Below are 19,034 nucleotides of genomic sequence, written 5' to 3' on the forward strand. Positions count from 1 at the left end.
CATCCTATCAATTTTTTAAAAGCTGATAATATTTGCTTTATAGTCTCTCTGTTGGAGGAAATTTTTGCTTTTGTTTTTAGCGTAAGCAAGATCCCTTCAAGGAATTTTTAAACCTTTGAAATACTGGAGTAATTTAAAAGAAAAAGATTCCTAAACCTCAAACCAAACACCTCACAGCAGAAGCAGCTTTTTACTTGGAATTCCTCCTCTGAGGAAGATATTCCCTTTGCAAACTGAAACTCAACACAGGTATGTTGTTGGCAGGTTCATATTTACTAAGAAGATGTAAAAGAAATTACAGGCAGCCGTTAAGATAGCACTACCTAAGCAAAACGTGATGCCCTGTGATTCGGCAGAAAGATTTCCACTTGTCTTGGAGTACCTTTGTATTCAGGTTTGCACCAAACACCCTTAACAAAAAGCGGGCATGAAAGAACACTAACTGGGGAGGTATCAACCCAGACATCTACTGAACCGCGTAGGTGATTGCAACTTCACAGGTCTAAATGATACAATAAAATAATTAAAGAGAAAAATATTTCTCAGAGATCCATGCACTTGCAGAAGTTACTTCCACTTGTATCCTCTCAGAGGGACTACTAACAGCCAAAATTCAACTCTGGTTAAAAATTATGTAATTCCCATTGATTTCAGCAGAAATCTTACTTGCACTAAAACCTGAATAAAGCACCAAATCCGTTTCCCAAGGCCTCAGTGTTTGCACCCTTTAGTTTTTAGCATGCAATTGGAATATAAATAATGTTTATGGTTCAATATTGCTCCCTCTCAAATACTGTACAGAGGCCATACTGCAAAATGCCTTTGGCTGATTATGTGCAATGGCATGGAAGTGCTCAGTGATCTGTTATATCTGTAGATATCAAGATGCCTCACCTCTCACTTTTTTGCCTTTAAAAACTCCCATTTACTATTAATGATATTATTACTAAAATGTCATTACTAATATTTTATTAGTAAAACATTAGTACAGTATTGACTCAGAATTATAAAACAGCGAAGGTCTGGCAGCAGTAGCCATTCCCATCTTTGAAACTCTACCCTTCAATGATACAAAAATCTTGCAGCAATATTAACTGGGCTTTTGTGCATGATGAACTACTATTATTTTTAGGGAACTGTACAATTTTATTTATGAATGGTTATGTGATATACGCCAGAAAACTGACAGGATGTTCTGCAGGACATCTCTTCAATGATCGTTTTTGTAGTCCTTGACTGCAATTTTAAATTATATAACCTTCACATTGCATTTCACAGCTTTCTATATGTAATTATAACGGAGTGCCAGCTATGCTGTAGTTAATGTTGAATGCTGTTTTCTGTTTAAAGGTCAAGTCTATTCTAAAATCCATATTCTTAGTGAGATTGTCTTGAAAATTTGCTGTGCCTGCTTGGTATGCAGAGTAGTGGTCTAAATTATGATTATTCGTGGAAGAGGTTTCTGAGAAACTCTTCTATAAATAAAAGATAAATAAAGCTCTTCTAAAACATCTACATGTTACAAAACCCACATGATTCTTCTCATTCGTGTGTATGTGTTATTCAACCTATAGCCCTAACCATCTGCAAACCAATTTCAGTTGCTAGGGATTCATTTTAGCTAGTACGGGTCTCCTCAGAGAAGAAATTTTAGAAAATGTTAATAAAGATAATAATGAACTAAATTGGCGTGCCTAAAAGAATTAAATGCGCACATGTATCAAGATTCCCTCTAGCTTGATATTTTGCACCAATGTGCCATCAAAAATGACTGAAAGACTTAGGGTGAGATGCTGTGATTATTTAATCTAAATTATATGCACTCTCTGCCTTTGGAATTCAAGATGTGCGAGCGAGTATGCTGCGGAAGGCTCATTTGGAAATTTTGCCTGGGGATAAAAATAACCTGGGAAGATTTTAAAATTTTCTAAAACCAACCCGCTGACACCAATCTTAATTCAGAAATATTGTTAAGGAAATTACCACTGATTAGCTAGAGGGAAGATAAAAGATAATAAGGATGTACTAATCACATTTCCAGCACAATGAAACCGAATCAAATGAAAGCAAGCTGTCGGGTCAAGGACTTCCTGACGCATTGTCCCTCCAGAGGAACTCGGAACCTTTTGGTGCAGAGCTGGAAACAGAGAGAGCTGCAAGAAGCGCAAGGAAACAGCGCTGCAGTACTGTAAAGACCTAGCAGAGAGGGGAGGGGAGTGTAGGGCACGCAAGCGGGGAACATGCAACGAGGGGGAAAGCTTAGAGGAACAGGCAGTAGAGGAGAGGAAGACTCCCGTCCTCCTGCAGAGTGAAGGACCTGGGAAAGAAGGGGATGGATGGGGAGAGGAGACATCTCAGCACGGCCCTAAGAAAATGAGGTATGTGATCAGAAGTGAGCAAGCCCCCCTTCCTCGTGAAAGAGGATCTGACAGCAATCCGAGTCCTGCTTCCCTTATTCCCATCTTGCCAAGATTGAAAAATGGTGGGAAGATCACTGAGTGAGCTTAACAGATGGGTTTGTACTTCTCGTACTGCTTCAGGTTGCATTAATCTCTGCGGTGGGTTCTCATTTAGCTGAGAAAATGTCACCAAAACAAATGAACCGGAGCAGGCTGATATGCTATCAACAGATGTAGAGAATCTCTTCTGCATATTGTAGATAGAAGCAAACAGTCGGCATTCTCACTTGTCTGCTCCCTGCAGCCCCTCCAAAACTAATCAAAGATATCACTGGCTGAGTTGGGAGTATAAATGCCTAAAAATCGGTACACACTTTGAACAGAGAAATGGGTAGAACCAGTCAGGGAATGTGGACGATGGCAGGGAAGTGAGGTGACGTAGCAGAGGAGTCCAGGCGGTCAGGGAAGAGGGACAGAGGGGTCAAAGCACAAAGGAGACACAGTCGGGTGGTGGGACCACTGTGCTGAAGATGGGCACGACTCACTTCTGTCCATAAAACCACCAAACCCCTGCCTGCATATGCATTCCCATTTCAAGAACATGACAGTACTTGCTGAGAGCGTCCATGATGAAAAAAAAGAAAGGACAGAGGACCAGCAAAGGAATTTGGTGCATTCAGCAGCCAGTTATTCCTGAAGAGGCAGAGGAGTGTAGTGTAGCATGAGACAATGCCATATAACGAGAGGACACCAAGTATCTCTGTTCAAAGTATTAAGGCAGAGTTAGGACTGCCCAAAGTTCCGTAACGCTTCCATAAAGCAAAGAGTAAATAAATGTAAGGTGAAAGGAAGGTGACGGAGACTTCAGGACACACAAACAAAATTTCAGAAAAACAGGGAATACAAAGCAAATACAATCTTCATTTTGCTTTAATTAGTCTATCCTTGAACGTTGTCCCAACAACATCTGCTAAAATTTTCTGTTTACTGTTGCTAAAGGAACAGGGAGCAGAGCAGACGAACACTGCGACACCAAAACCGAACACTTGTTTCTCCCTGAAGTTTGCTGTACTCAGTGGGCCTGCTTTAAACCAATTGCCCAGATGACCAGAGTACCAGCCTTCTGCTGCGCTTCCAGCCCAGACGTACCCTTACTTACGCTTCACTGCCCTGGGGGGTGACTGCGGTGCGTGTTAACAGATGGGCTACGAGACGCACCTACGCTGACACTACTTACCGATGGGGTACCGAAAGGAGGACGCCGGATCTCGGGGGGGTTCACGCACACCTCTCCTCGGCTCCCACCGATGGTTCCCCAGCTCAGCCCTCCACCGGTGACAGCACACGCGGCCACAGCTCTCAGATCGCAGTGCACCGCGAAGGCAGGGAGCAGCACATTCAGATTCACCACACTACACTCGCTCAGAGACCGGCTAGATACTCTTTGACAATGCATTTTGCTTTAACACATAGATTTGATGCAATGTAATTTCCCTTTATATATGTAGTCTTTTGGCCAGAGCAGCTTTCCTGTTTTCATCAAGCAGACAAAAGGTTTAAACTCTATAAAAGGTGGATGATATTTAAGTTTTAATAAAAATATATTTCACGTATGTCATTTTTACCTTAGACTGACCTACTCTACGATATATTATTTACATAACTGCTGCAATATCTATTTCAAAAACCGACTAGACAGCCCTCTCCAGAACTGTAGGCTGCCCTGCCTGTCACCGTGATGGGTAAACAGTGTCACCTTTTCAGGGCCCAATGAAATACAGAGAAGTAGTAAAGTGCACCATCCATCACAATGGCACTAAGTAGGTTTTTGAAGTAGATTTCAGATCACAAATGCTCACATTTTTACTCACAAATGCTGTTTAGACTCTCACCAGAAAGCACAAATTGGATGGCTCATATACAATGGCCATATGATGAATGGACATGACAGGTGGTCAAAGAAAATGAGTCTTGCTATTCTACAAATAATGTTGTCAACATGAAAGCAGAGCTGTAGCTCTGCTGGTAGCCAGACTGCAATAACTTAATGGTTTTATTTGCTTGAACTTCTAGCAAACCAAATATACAAATGAGATACAATGAAGCAGCAGCATCAAAGCAATATTAGCAATTCAACTCGATTATGTGACACACAATAGAAATTTTCTACTAAGGATGTGTCACATTTGAAAGAATATTATTCAGATTATGAGTAGCTGTTACAAAAATACCTTTTCACCGGAAAACCCTCCTGATTTTGCAATCTCAACCCACTGCAAGATGTTAAAAATATGCGACTTGTAGTTCCACTGCGAGCAATCAAGTCACCCTCTGATGGCTGAACCCAGCAACAGCCACCACCTGCTATGTCTCATCTAGAGTTTTTCTACTTCCATTGGTTTAAATAGTAGAGATCACTGTGTAGAATTGAAAGTCAGGAAGGTTAGATCACTACCAGCTTATCTGTAGCCTACACAAATAGGGAAATCTCCCTTTTAGGCAAAACTCTAGAGCTAAGGACACTTTGGGTGGACTTTTTGAAAAATAAAAGGAAATATCTGAACTTTTGTGAGGGTGCTAGGTATCTCAAAGAACCGACTGTAAAACTGTACACAGAGTCATTTTCTTTGTGTGCGTAGTTCTCATTCCTGCAGAACTGGTAGAAGAAAAACTGCCCTGAAATATAACTGAAAGTGGTACATGGGTTGCTGGTAATAACATCAATGATTTTTCCCAGAACATTGGATTTCCTTTAATCTGATGATTTTGCTAGCAACACATTGATTTTCATGAAGTAAAATCTCAAAGGCCACAACTGTACTTTTATCTCATTACAGTTACTCTTATTAAGTTACAATGAGAAAATAACATTACATATTGAGTTTCTAAGTGATAAATGTGAGAAGCCAAACCCATTCATTAGTACTTTTTACTTGCCCGTGGATAAGTTAAAGCATACATCATGCAGGTTAGGACCTACCCTTGCCTACTTCATTTCACTTCTTAACAACAAACTTTAACTTGAAGTTGTTGGCTTGATAGAGCCCCAGAACAGAGGTTGTATGGAGATAATAACCGTGAGACTCAATATAGAAAGTAGGCACGTAAGGTACATAAAAAACAGGAGGTAGAGAGAAGCCTCTCTCCCAAAGGAGAACAAGAACTCCATTCCTTCTCCTCTCTGGAATAAAACCCTTGGACTAAAAAGCTTCAGTGCTTTTAAGAAAGAGAAGCTGAGGCTTGTGGACTTCAGGATGAGAAACTTAAGGATCTGACTTTCTACCATCCCTCGCATTTCCTACAGTCCAAAATTCAAAATTATATTAATAGTCCCTAAAATGGGTTAGTTAACAGCATGCAACTTCCCCCACTTTGACTCATTACAAGATTTCCACAGCACATTACATGTTATCAAGAAACGTTATGTCACAAACAAAAGGAAAATACACAACAGTCGCATTTTACTGTTAGAAATTCAGGAACTGATGTGCTATAAATATTAAGATATTCACAAAGTATAAAGGTGTTTTGGAAGAGATATCCTCCAAACTCAAAGCCATTCACAATCTGTTCCTATATAGTCTATTAGTGTTCTAAGTCATGAAAACAAATGTCTTTTAAACAACAAAGAAACAAACAAACAAACAAAAAACCCGAGCCCCTACCCTGCATCACTGGAAAAAGGTACAATATTTTACAAAGGAGAAAGACAACAGTAAAGCAGTTAGCAGTGAAATTGCAATTTTTATATTTCAGAAATAGGAAATCTAAGCTAAAAGAGTGAACAAAAATGATGACCCCTTTGTGCACTCCCAATATATTTAGAAAGCAAATATAGGAAGGCAGCCAGTGAAGACAGTAAAGAGGATAAACCAAGATAATCCAAGATCTTATTGCACTTGGCAAGTAACAAATCCCAATAGGCAGAATCTTTTTACTGACAAAACTTCCTAACAAAAGCTACAGTGAGATAAAACTACAAATCGAGATTTTCAAGACGAAACGGAGCAGATGTGTCAACTGAGTTGCCATAGAAGAAAGTATGTGAGATCCACGACTATAATTCACGAGATCCAGGTATTAACCCGGCACTCCTGCCGGTCTCACTGCAGAAAACCTCATCTTAGCCTTCCTACGGGCATCCCTCAAACCAGCAGCACTTACGCATCAACAAGGATAAAACGTAGCTCTAGACACAGCTTTCAGATTTTTTGCACCCAAGCAAAAGATGCCAATTCATAAACTCAGGTACTTTAAAAAAAAAATATAAATCATATGAAGCATTGAGATTGGCCACATCGTATTTTACCTAAATATGTTTAAGGCTGGGCATTTCACCATGTGTACTTTGCCAGCCAAGTTCAACAAAAGCGGATGTTTTCTAACTCTATTTCACCACAAATAACAGAGCCAAACGGTCATATTACCTCAAGAGTTCCTTTGGCAGAGTAAGCTGCATACGAGTACAGGAGGTCTTGACTATGAAGCATTTTGGTCTCTCTGTCACATTGTTGTCCACTAGGATAAAAGCATTCACCGCTGTTTTTCAGAGTTACTGTGTTTGAAGAAGAGCCTGGTAGGTCAAGCAAAACAGAGTAATTTACCAGCTGGACATCTTCAAGGCCTTGGGAACTCCACTGAACCAGAATTTTCATTGCAATGTCTACATCATCTTCTCTAGGGAACTGTAACAAATCTCTGGAAAAAATACACAAGTAAACACAGGTTTAGTTTATTTCCCACAAGGACACTTGTACCTTAGTATGCATCAGTCCATACTTTTATTCATAATGTCATCAAACATGCAAAAAAAAAATTTGCAAATAACTTCTTACCAATTATGAGACAAAAGCAACTGCTTTTGGGAAATACAAATAAGAAAAAAAAACTCATAGGAAACATATCCAATTTAAACAAAGAATGAAGAATCCTACAGAAATTATCACAGTAATTGTTTCAAAAATTCATCTCTCTGGTGCTGATCAAGTTTCTGATATAGCATCAATTTAACCAACCACTGAATATGAAGAACACAATCTAAAGCAACAGTTCTGGGACATCAGGGAGGGCATAATGCTGAAAATTAGTTGTAATTATATGTTTGGCTTAAATTCATCAAGGAAAGCAAATTTACCAAACAGAATGGAACCGTTCCACCAAATATTGTGCTAGCTGTCAGAAAGTTTTCCTCAATTTCCTACCTGCCCTGATGCACTGAAGGACTACCTGAGCCAGCTTGGCAAGCATACGACAGGAGCCTAGAAATTATTTTGGCAGTATCTACTAGATGGGCCAACTGAGACTTCAGATGGGTTGGTCTGGGCTTGTATCACTGGGCTTGTACCACTGTTTAACACCTGCTACCAGATGGCCCTAGGATGAAAATGGTGACGGTACTGAACGATTACCCTTCACCCCAGCAAATGCCAAATAATACGAGGTATAGAAAGTATTTTAAAGATAACTTTTGAGGACAAACATACTGTAGGGACAACTAAAGGCTTTCTCACCTTACGCAGGCAAGTGCTTAATGTAAGCGAAGCAGGGCGGAAATAAAAAGCACTGTTATTCAAATAGAAAGCACTATCCAAATGCAGTACAAAAAAGTTCATGGAATATTTGCTGAATTTTGTGAGGATTTGCTTTTGGGTTTGGGGATTTTATTTTTTTTTTATTATTATTTTATTTTTTTCTTTCTTTCTTTTTTGTCTGTCAAGCTCTCAGGACTGAGGAACAAGACTAAGGATCACAGAGGTATTGATTTCCAAGCACAGAGATACTGACACTGCCTGAAACTCTTGTTCACAACATTCTCTTCACAAAAAGGCCAATTTCATTTAGATGCTTTAGGGTCCTTAATAGAACCTTAAAAACCACCCTGGCTGTCTTGCACACATCAAAAGCAATGGCTGAATAATGCATAGCCCTTTTAAAACCATTATTGCAAATGATAGGTATTCGAGAATCCCACCAAGTGCTTTACAGGCACCCCCACGCTATCCGGAACGCAGCTGCGACGCTGCAGGCGGGATGCTCCCGGCTGAAGGTACCAGCACTGCTGCCATGGGGGTCTGCACTAACCCCAGGGAGAACTCCGCCAAGGAAACCTTATGACAGAAAGCAAGTACAAAGGCTCCCTTTTCCACCCCAACAAAACTATCTTGTGGTTCAACAGACCTTTAAAAAAAGAACATTTCCTGCCTAGATAACATCAAAACCTTAAGAAGGCAAAAAGTGAAGTTATAACACCTATTATAGCCTAGAAATGGCTCAAAAAACGGTACACTACATTCAAAAGTCTAATGCCTGTCATACTATATGGATGAAATAATTATTCCAACATCCAAACGATTTAAAAACTATACGAAAATTCTCCGTTTAAAGAAATACGTTGTATCCCAGGCTGCATTGCAACAGCAAGGTTATTCGCGTACAAAGTTCAAAATCTTTACAAGAACACTGGACTTACATTGAAGACTTCAGAGGTCCTGTCAGAAGGAATAACTGTCTTGCAGATTTAATCTTTTTAAATTATCTAAAATAAGTCTTCAAGCAGTCTACACAAAAGAGATGAGCTAATCCAATCTGTAGTATATTACAAGTTTCCAATTTCATCTCCTGTGCCCGCTAATGTAATGACATAAACTTGGGCACTGCAGAAATACAGAAAGTTGTTTGATTAACACAATCATTAACAGAATACCTGCATTTCCCTCAGGTGATAGAAACATTAATAGAATAAATAACTGAAGAAACTTATCTCGGGCCAGTAAGGTTATGGCACATTACAACAAGAAGTATTCCGTTTCAATAAAGGAATTGAGCATTACAAGAAGAAGATACAATAAGCAAATCTCTCCCTTAGTAATAGAAGCAAAGTTACTTTCCGCTTCATAATTAAATAAGCATGTCTTCAAAACTTTTGTGACAACATATCTGATTAAGTTAAAGAAATGAGCACACTCGCTATTTACTCCATAATGTCTTTATAGCATGTTAAAATCAAATTGCAAATTATGAGCACACATTACATTACAATAAATCAGCACATATTAGACTGCTGTGATAAATCTTATGAACATCATCAGCAAGATTTTTTTTTTTCCTTTCAGATTTCTTACAATCACACACTTGCACTTGTCTTTGATATAATTCTGCTGACTGCATGCATTTAAAGTCAGAGGTAATTTAACTCATTTTTATTACATACTAGTTGGATAACAAGTATAACATGTAAAAATAGTATTTCCTAAACCCGACCAAATTCAGAAAAGGGTAAAGTTTGGCAGTTCGTCCTAGAAAAATCCCGATGCTTCACGTGCACTTCATAGTCCTTATCTACAAATTGTCAATTAACTTGCTGCTTAAAACTTCCAGGGCACTGAGGTTCATAGTAGTAAGATTTAAGCAGCGGAAAGAAACAGGCCCTCGGGATGACTGTGTTTCTCACTTCTGCAGCCAGCTGCATACTCAGTAGGAATCAATAGCAATGCGATTGCCAATTTTGATTTATAATACTGCCTTTAATAACGTCAGCCAAATTTTTGATTCCCTTACATTAAAAAGATACTTTATTCAGCTACTTGTTCAGGTTCAGTCAATGGGAATAACGACAAAGTTAACGGGTACATCTCAGTTGCTTTAAATCTGCGTTATTTACTGAAGTGGAGCCACCACAGACTTAAGATTTGGTCTCAAGTTAGAATCAATGTTAATAAATACAACAATAACAGTCTGAATAATCCTGTGCCTTTATCAGATGCTCTCAAAGAGATTTCCACAAGTTACTTGCCTTTACTTTCTAATATAGATCAGATATTGAACTAACGTACATCTGAACAGGACACACTTGTTTGATGAGCGTTCTACTCCATCTCAAATATGCTGGGTTCCTGAACTTAAAAACAGATGAAATTGCACTTTAAACTCAGAAAGCATACCCTACTTCACTTGAATAAGGTAAAGTTTTCCCACTTTGATATGATGACAAGATCACAAAAATGTTTATGAAGACACTTTCTTAGATTTCCTCTGTAAACAAGAAGTTGTATTTTACTGCCTGAGCAGCTGAATGCCCTGGCCAGCGAAGAGCAGCAGACCATGACTGTTGAAGATTCAAAGTTCTAAAGCTAGGGAAATAATTTGAAATAAGACAAAGATACATCCGTGATAAAGCCAGGCTTTCTGCAGCTTCTGTAGCTTTAAAAGACGAGTCTTTTAACAGACGATTATAAAAGATAAATGAACACATGCGCACACACGCACAAAATACAGAAATTTCATTTTCAAATTTGTAACCGTAGGGAACATGGAGCTGCAGTACTTTAATGGAAAGTCATCTGCTGTAACAGCACTTTTTTTGAGACAGCTTGCTAAGGAAGACAACAAGGTATTGCAAATAAGCCAGGTGCTCATTGCTGGTGATACAGTGGGACACTGCGGAACACCACTCAAAAGACACTGAAAAATTACAATAGGTGACTAACAATCAAAAGATGGAATAATTCAACTGTGTGACACAATTCCTTGTCAGACAATCCTATTAAATTGCTACAACCCCCCTCCAAACAAATCAAGATCTGCAGTAGGATTCTACAGATTTGATCTTAAAAATCTACAGGGACAAAATTTTCCCTCAAATACGAAGAACTTCAAGTGTGGGCGTTGGGGGGCCTTTTTCTTTAAATGTCTGTACTGCAATGAGAAAGGGAAATTGCCTACACTTCATGGCCTTTAAAAACCAAAAATCTGAATTCCAGTTCTGCGGTTACAAGTTTACCTCATTTCCTTATTCCCCAATTTTGACTGTAAATTTTTACTCTTTGTTTTCTTGCAGTTCGCCGCAATTGCTGATAAAGCAATTACTGGAATTATAGGTAAGAACTAAGAACAAATACAATTTTGGAATTTTTATGGGCTGATTTTTCAGCCGAGTAGTTGTTTTCAAATTTTGGGAATCACAATGAATTCACCAGACAACGTTTTCTGTAAAGTTACATCAGATCAAAGTGTTATCTTGCCTAATACACTGTTTCCAACAGTAGCTGGTAGCAGACAAATCAAAAAAGAATGCAAGAGACATGTCATATGGGGTTATTATATTTATAGACTTCCATGCATATGCCTTTTTTCCTGCCCACAAACTTTGTCCAGGCTGAGTTTTAAAAATGTTTACATATGTTCAGGATTTCAGAACTCATTTCAGTCCATTAAGAGCCGAGATGTGACAGTTTCAGCAGTGCCGGGTGAGTGCACAGCACTTGCACAGACCAACTGCTCAGCATATGAGCAAGTATTTTTCGCAGTCGCAGACAGAGTATTCATTTGTATCCATCACATATAGTTTGTACACACAGGAAACTAAATGTGTTCAGGAAACACCACGTGCCCAAGCCACACCTGCTTAAATTTTCATTCCATGTTCCTGTTAGTTAGGGTGCTCAACTGGCTTGTCTCCAACCTGCCCAATTGGATTTCCCATGGTCTGAATTCACTGTCACAAATCTGCTGATTCCAAAATAAATAAACCCACCCCAAGTCCAAGAAAGAATAAATATTTATCAGGAGGTTGGGGTATGTAAGAGAAACATCCTCCTGCTGACAGCAAACAGCTGACTACAGGCAGTTTAGTGCAGGACAGGATCCAGAGGCACTTGAGGCTCTTCAGGTTACGTTGCAAGGCCTCCAGCAACTGCTCCAGAGAGCAGATCCGTGACACGGCCTTTGTCCCATCTGCCATCACTCTCTATACATTCCGGATGTTCTGGGCTTATTTTTAGCACTGTTACTCATTAATTTTGTGGCAGTCACGGCTCACAAGAAGTGGTACTGTGTTCATTCTTGTCCCTGGACGACCATAGCAATGACCAAAACGAACAGGTAAGTCTATTCAGATACGCTTCCTAAATCATAAACAAACAAAATGATACTGGCCTAACAGCATGAAAGCAATGGAAAGCTCTGGTTAAACATAACATTTGGACACTAGATATGGGTCAGCCGCTATATGTCATGATGCTGCTGCTTCTGTTTGCCTGGGTTTGGCCAGCCAGTCCCATCACCCCCAGCAGCCTCTCCATTGGAGATGGACCTCTCCTGGGAGGCAGGGCTTTTCGCCAACCCAACGCTGTCATCCAGTTCTGCCCGATCCAATAATTTCTACATGGCTCATCAGAACACAGTGACAAATGCATGGTCTGTCCTAATGATGGGAAAGCTAAAGCCCCGTTCATTCTTGGCTAACAACATATTGCTTTTACTATCAAAGGTAGCATTTACAGATCTGCACCTGCGTATCTCTACGAATGCTACATAGCGCCTACAATATAGATATTGTGCTATTATCATAAAGCATATAGGAGTATGATTTATGACAGCTTTTACTTTTCACAGGCACAGAAAAAATGTAATTCATGAAACCATAAAAAATATGTAACATCAGGTAACAGAACACTGGCTCTAGATGTGGTTGCACAGTTCTCTAGCAGAAAAATGCTTTTGAATTTTTATTTATTTTTTTTTTTAAACCTTATGTGCTCTATGGCTTTTGGGTATTTTCGATAAAAAGAACCTCCAGCCATCTATTTAGAAAATTATACCATGAGCAGGCACAAAAATACTTTTAAACAAAACTTCATAGCATTTTTGTACTATGTTTAGGTCCACCCGGGTATTAGACTTTCACAGGGTAGCTGACCATATGTACCCTCTCCTCTCATAGTATAATTACATGCACAACAGCTTCAGGCCAAACCTCTCATTTTCCTGAGAAGTTCTTTGTCATGGGATTGAAGAACACCCTCAGATCTCGGCCCATGCTGGCTTCCAAGCTTAGCTATTTTGTACCCCCCCCCCCCCCCCCCCCCCAGGGCTACCAAGCATATTCCTACTACCCACTGCATCAGACAGTCAAACGCCTTTCATATTTTTTTAAATAAAACTAATGGGGATAGTTCAAATCTCACATGCCAACATCAGGATAGAAGCCAAACTTGCATTCAAGGCAGATGGTGGAAGGCATTGAAAAATGACTGATTCTCTCACTCTGTGATTCCACAGTTTATTGGAAAACAAGCAACTCATTGTTCCTCTACACTAAACATTGCAAAGTCATAAATTGGCCATAGGTGAGCTTTCTAAAGCTTTCTAAGAGATTTGGATGTCAGTTATGCTGGCATCTAGCCAGCATCCAAATCTTCCAAATGCTTCAGAACATTAGAATGCTGATATGAGTTCCACCAAGGGTCTATGAAATGATTGCCTAGAAGAGGGTAAAAACAGGGCAAGTACACACAAAATCCCTCAACTACTCTATAAGAGTATTTTTAAGCTTAGAAGAGTTTTGAAAGAAACCTATAGCTCTGAATAGCTGCGACTTCTTAGAGAGTATTCACCTTACTTTTCAGCAATAACATGCCATTCTAAACTCATAAGGGCTCTTTAAGATCTATTTGTTTAATAAACAACAATTCTTCCAGTTATGCAACCTTCTGTTGTGGAAACAAACACCCATGGTGAAACAAACACCCACGCCTTGCCTATTCTAGAATCAGAAACAACATAACAGTACTTTAAAATAGTATTAATGTAACAGTATGCTCTACAGTTCAGCCAAAGTTCAAGAGCTCATCACGTTTTAATGGTCTATTAACAGAAAACTACTGATTACATCTTATTACTGATGGAGAAGGAAAATTGTTGAAAACTTATTGAATGATGTAAGTGCAGCAACTGAAGCAGTCATACCACTTACAAGTTAATCTAACGAGTTAAACTCTGTCACAACACAGAGTATGTGTCCAGATCCTCCAATAAATTATCAACATTTGTAGAAATCACCTCAATGAATCCAAGGCATCCAAGTTTTGAAAGGTAAATATCTGCGAACAAGCAAGCCATCTACAAATACATTACGTTCAAAAAAAGAAGTTCAGTACATGTTCACCATGTAGAAATTATGTGAGTCTGTATCTGTTCTAAATCTTTTTACTCTGATTTTCAGTAATTCCTGACATGATAAGTCACAATTTCAGAAGGAACTGTCGGTATAAATTGCATCCCAACACAAGGAAGGTTCTTGTTTCACTCTTCTGTGTATGGTCTTCTAAAGCAACATAGTGAATACTCTCAGTATTTCATGAATCAGCAGCATCTGCAAGTGCCAGTCATAAAAATCCCTCATCTAAAGTCCAAAAAATGTTGCATATGTACACTAGCATTTGAGTCCAGAAATTGCTGGGCAAAGAACTGAAGGGTTTAGTTAATTCAGATCCTTTGCAAGTCAGCCAAAAAGACTTTGAACATATGCAAAATATGTTATCTGGGTTGTAAATTTGATAGAAAGTGTTTTGAATACATCAGACTTTGAAAAATAAAAACCTTCTTAAAACAATTTTTATTTGCAGTATGGAAAATGGATGGCAAAAGATCAACATTACCGCAGTACTTTATGAATTAATTGGCTTATCAACAGAGCACAAAAGTACAGTAAAACACATTGGCCAAAGCGAAGGTTGTTTAAACATGTTTAATTTGCAATAGACTATAAGCATGTGTAATCAGCTCAAGTTCTGCTGTCATGCAATAACTTGTTAAATTACTGCTTTTTGATCACTTAAAATCACGCAGGCAAAATCTGAAAGGCAGTTGACTTTGATATTAAACCAGATGCCCAAGAAATGAAAACCACAAAACTGTGCAAGTTTTTGAAAATGTTTAGTATAAGCAAATAACTGAAGGGCAGACAGGTAGGTAATGACAGAGCTAGGAACAGAAACCAGATTGCCTGATTCACACTTGTGGGTTTCAGTTATCAAAGCACCTTACACTTTATTTAAAATCATCCTTAATCTTTTTTTTTTTTTTTTTTTTTAAAGCACTCGCTTTTCTGTGACATACACCTTGGTTAATTATCCAGTGTAGAGACAGGTGAGAATGTAATTTAGCATTTCTCCCCCGTCATTCTGGAAACACATAAAAAACCCAATGGTAATCACTATCCATTTTCAGAATAGTTAATGAACCACAGAAACCTTAATATGGAGAACGACAGCTCCAGACTCTCAAGTGGGCTATTTTTCAAAATCCCAAGACTGTTAATTCCAGATGGAGAAGAAAGAGGAGATACCTTTTACATTGTGTACTTCAGCGCAAAAGACGACATTGCCATGATTCATCCTTCTTTTGGTTACAAAAGGGTTTAGGTGAAAGGCTCTTCTTTTAGGAAAGCAAGCAAATCTTGCTGCTTCTTAATACTGAGCGCTCAAGTCTTTAAATACTTACAACAAACAGGACTGATCTACTCCTTCATACATTTCTTGGTTTTAATAAACTGTTTTCAGCAGACAAACTGTCTGTAAAAAAAGTTTTTTCAAAATATATACAGAATGGAGATATCTACAGAAGAAACGTTTTGGGGGTTTTTTGTTTTTTGTTTTTTTGTTTTTTTTTTTTCATTAAACAATCTTTTGTTTGCAAGAGGATCTCTAAAAATGATGCCATTTTCTTTCAAAATCAGTAAGATCACTACAACTATTTTTCTTGTTAACTTCCACGGCTGCCAAGTTTTAGTCACAAGAGGCAGGTTTTCCTCTATGGCATACAGAATTGTGCGTGTGTGTGTAACATCACAATCTACATCTTTGCACAATTCCATCGGAAGTATTTTAAATAACCTTGTAATATGCCTGAAGATACAATAGGGCTCTGTGTCACTTAACCTGAACTTTTATTTTGGATATACAAGGATATCTTAGCCTCTGTTTTAAATACAGCACAGGGAATATAATTTTCTTCAAAGTTTATAGGTCTAATAATTTACAAAGGGATTTACTACTATTTTCTCCGAATGCAAGAAAAGAACCAGGTCCCAAGCTCCAAACAACTGTGCCCTGCATTTTCCAACAGGTTACAATGCCGAGGGCAATGCATGCTGCAGCTGAAGGAGGACAGTAAAAAGACAATCCCCCACCTTGAAAGTGTTTGCATATAGCCCTGCATTCAGACAGAGCACTGACCCAGCAAAACTTCACAATGATATAATCTTCTTTTCTTCCCAGACCACAGGGAATATGTCAGTGTCTCAATAAAATGTGACCAGCTGCATAATCAAGTCCAAGTGGTACCTTTTACTGTCAGAGACAATTACATTTACTTACAGCAAGAGACCATTTCTGTATGTATGTGAATAGATAGCAGTGGATGTTTCACTAACACTTTTCTATACAGAAAATCTACTGATCAAAAAAACCCACCTTGAAACCTTGCTTTTTATATAGAAAAATCCGCTGATTAAAAAAAAACCAACCCAACCTCAATACTGCCCAACTGGCTGTATTTTATTCCTTCGATTGCCAATCATTAGGTTACACTACAAACCAAAAAGCAATTAGATTGAACGCCGGGTGTTATTCTGATGGCACTGGACATCTTTATTTGAACGGTACGATTTAACTTTTGAATAATATCCCAGTTCCCAAAGGACAATGAGGAATTTAGAGGGCACGCTAACCCGAAATCCTAGAAAAACTTCACAATGCTTAGAAAAGCTACCTATTATTTGAAAATTTAGGATTATTTGGAATTTGATAAATCCCCAAATAAATGTTTGATTTTTTAAAATTAAAAGGAAGGTAAAACCTTCATTTTACCTCACGCATCTCAAGAAGTTAACCCTATATACAGGAAAGCCTAAGATAACCACAAGATGATGCCACGCAGCCTTTCTGCTACTAGTCTCTTTTCCTTACCAGTGTATGTTAACTTACCAGTGCAATCCCAATGGAACTGGAGATATTTCTAGCTGATACGTCAGCTCGGATGTTTTGTGAAAATATTTAAAAGTGCATTCAGGTGTGTTAGTTAAAGTGAAAACTGCGGATTAAAAGAGAAATGGGAGAACGGATACAACACCATTTCGACGTACTTATGCAAGGAAAATGTTATCATGAACGTCATATCACATGGCTTAGTTCAGATAACCTCCATCTCACTGGCTGAACTGCGTTTCAGCTGAATTTGTTTTTATCTGAAAATACTGACATCTTTGAACTGACCCTTCAGTTCCAATATACGACTGAGGTAATCAACACTGATAACAAAAACAGCGTCCTGAAGTTATTTATGCTGTGCCGCAAATCAAATTGCTTGTGGATATACAAAAGCTCTCTTCAAAGGAGCAAGCATACAACCGTATAGAGAGAGGCTTGGGAGGAGACCACAGGAGATCATTTGGTTCAAGGCAGGCTCAGCTCACCCGACTGCCACTCCAGGCAGATGTTTTCCTGCCCCCTTCCAAATATAGAAACTCCTCGTCTGTCTTAAATAATCACCCTACGTACTGCTGCATTTGAGCACACTTGATTTTCTCCTTTCCACCACTGATGTTGAGAACAGACCGATCTTTTTTCTCTTTGCAACAGTTTTTTTACATGCTTAAGGATTGCTCTTATGGCCTTCCCTTCATCTGATCTTGTCTTAAGCCAAATGCTAGTCTTTTCATCTCTTTCCTCAGAGCTCCTGCTCCTGAAAGCTGATTGCCCTCCCCGATCTCTTCTGACCCTCTTCCAGTATGTCCCCACCCCTCCTGAAACCGAGTTCCAACAAGCGGACACTGTGAATATGTCACCTGCACTGGAAATGAATGATCAGTACCCAATTATCGCTTGGCTCCATCAAAGCCAATTATTACTCCTCTGCTGTCCTTTATTCCGATTTCACCTCCATACCTCTCCAGTAACTTCACCAAGTCCTTTAGCTCTGTTGACCTCAGAAGCCTCCTCATTTCATCACTCATTTGCTGCAAGAAGGAATGGTCCTGAACGCATCTTTACGTACTGTATAAAACAGGTCAGATTTTCAAAGTGCTGAGAATCCACTCTTAAGAATAGATTCCCCCTGCCCCCCCCCAAAAAAAAACAACCCCAGAGCTCTCACATAAATAACTAAGCTTAAATGCAAGATTTCCAGAGTTGTTGTGCAGTCTGCCTCATGCCAGACTTCATCGCACACCGGTGTGTGCAAGACAGCAACCCGGCCTGGCCAGAGCTGGGTCTTTGCATTGAAGCGAGTCCTCCCAAAACATAAAGCGGGCTCTGACTCAAAAAGTAAATTTTACAAGGGTTATAACTAGGATGATAAACTTTTTAAAGCAGGCAGAATTCAAAGTATTTGCTTGCTCAGTTCTAAGCCTCTGCCAATCTCAAGTCTGGAGCTGCTTTGAGATTTGGCTTCCAAAGTCATCACTCTGCACTGAGAAGTTTGCTCTTAGTCCAGCAAAATTTGCAGTCAGTCTCTCTCTGTTGCAACCATCTGCACAGTCCACTTCAGGTCCAAACAAAAAAGTCCCTTCTGTCATTTCTAAGGTTGATCTACCCGCTTCGCCTCCTCTCAGCAGGCTCTGTGCCACAGAATCCAAACCAGTTGCTCTATAAAGTCCACACATCTCCAGTAAAGTGCATCCTCAAGGTGCATGTTACGACACAGGGCAAAACGTAGGGGTCACAGCGCAGAGTCTCCTAAAAAAGTCACAGGAAAGGGACCTTACCCACTCTCCTCCACCTGCTTTTACACTTTTGGGTATACAACATTCCCTCCTTTCACCTTGCAAGCCCAAAAGTGGAGCTTGCTCCCCCCAAA

The 19,034-nt window shown here is 39.2% G+C and overlaps 1 protein-coding gene across 2 annotated transcripts in view; it reads right to left on the reverse strand.

Annotated features, from left to right (window-relative positions):
* Positions 1 to 19,034, reverse strand: part of NAALADL2 (N-acetylated alpha-linked acidic dipeptidase like 2) — a 499,849-nt gene that overhangs the window by 233,908 nt on the left and 246,907 nt on the right. For both annotated transcript variants that reach the window (XM_049803241.1, XM_049803240.1), the window contains one exon: positions 6,827 to 7,097. In XM_049803241.1, coding sequence (XP_049659198.1) covers positions 6,827 to 7,097 — 271 coding nt within the window. The remainder of the gene's footprint in view (positions 1 to 6,826; positions 7,098 to 19,034) is intronic.

This window comes from Accipiter gentilis, chromosome 6 (assembly GCF_929443795.1).
Source record: "Accipiter gentilis chromosome 6, bAccGen1.1, whole genome shotgun sequence".
NCBI lineage: Eukaryota > Metazoa > Chordata > Aves > Accipitriformes > Accipitridae > Astur > Astur gentilis.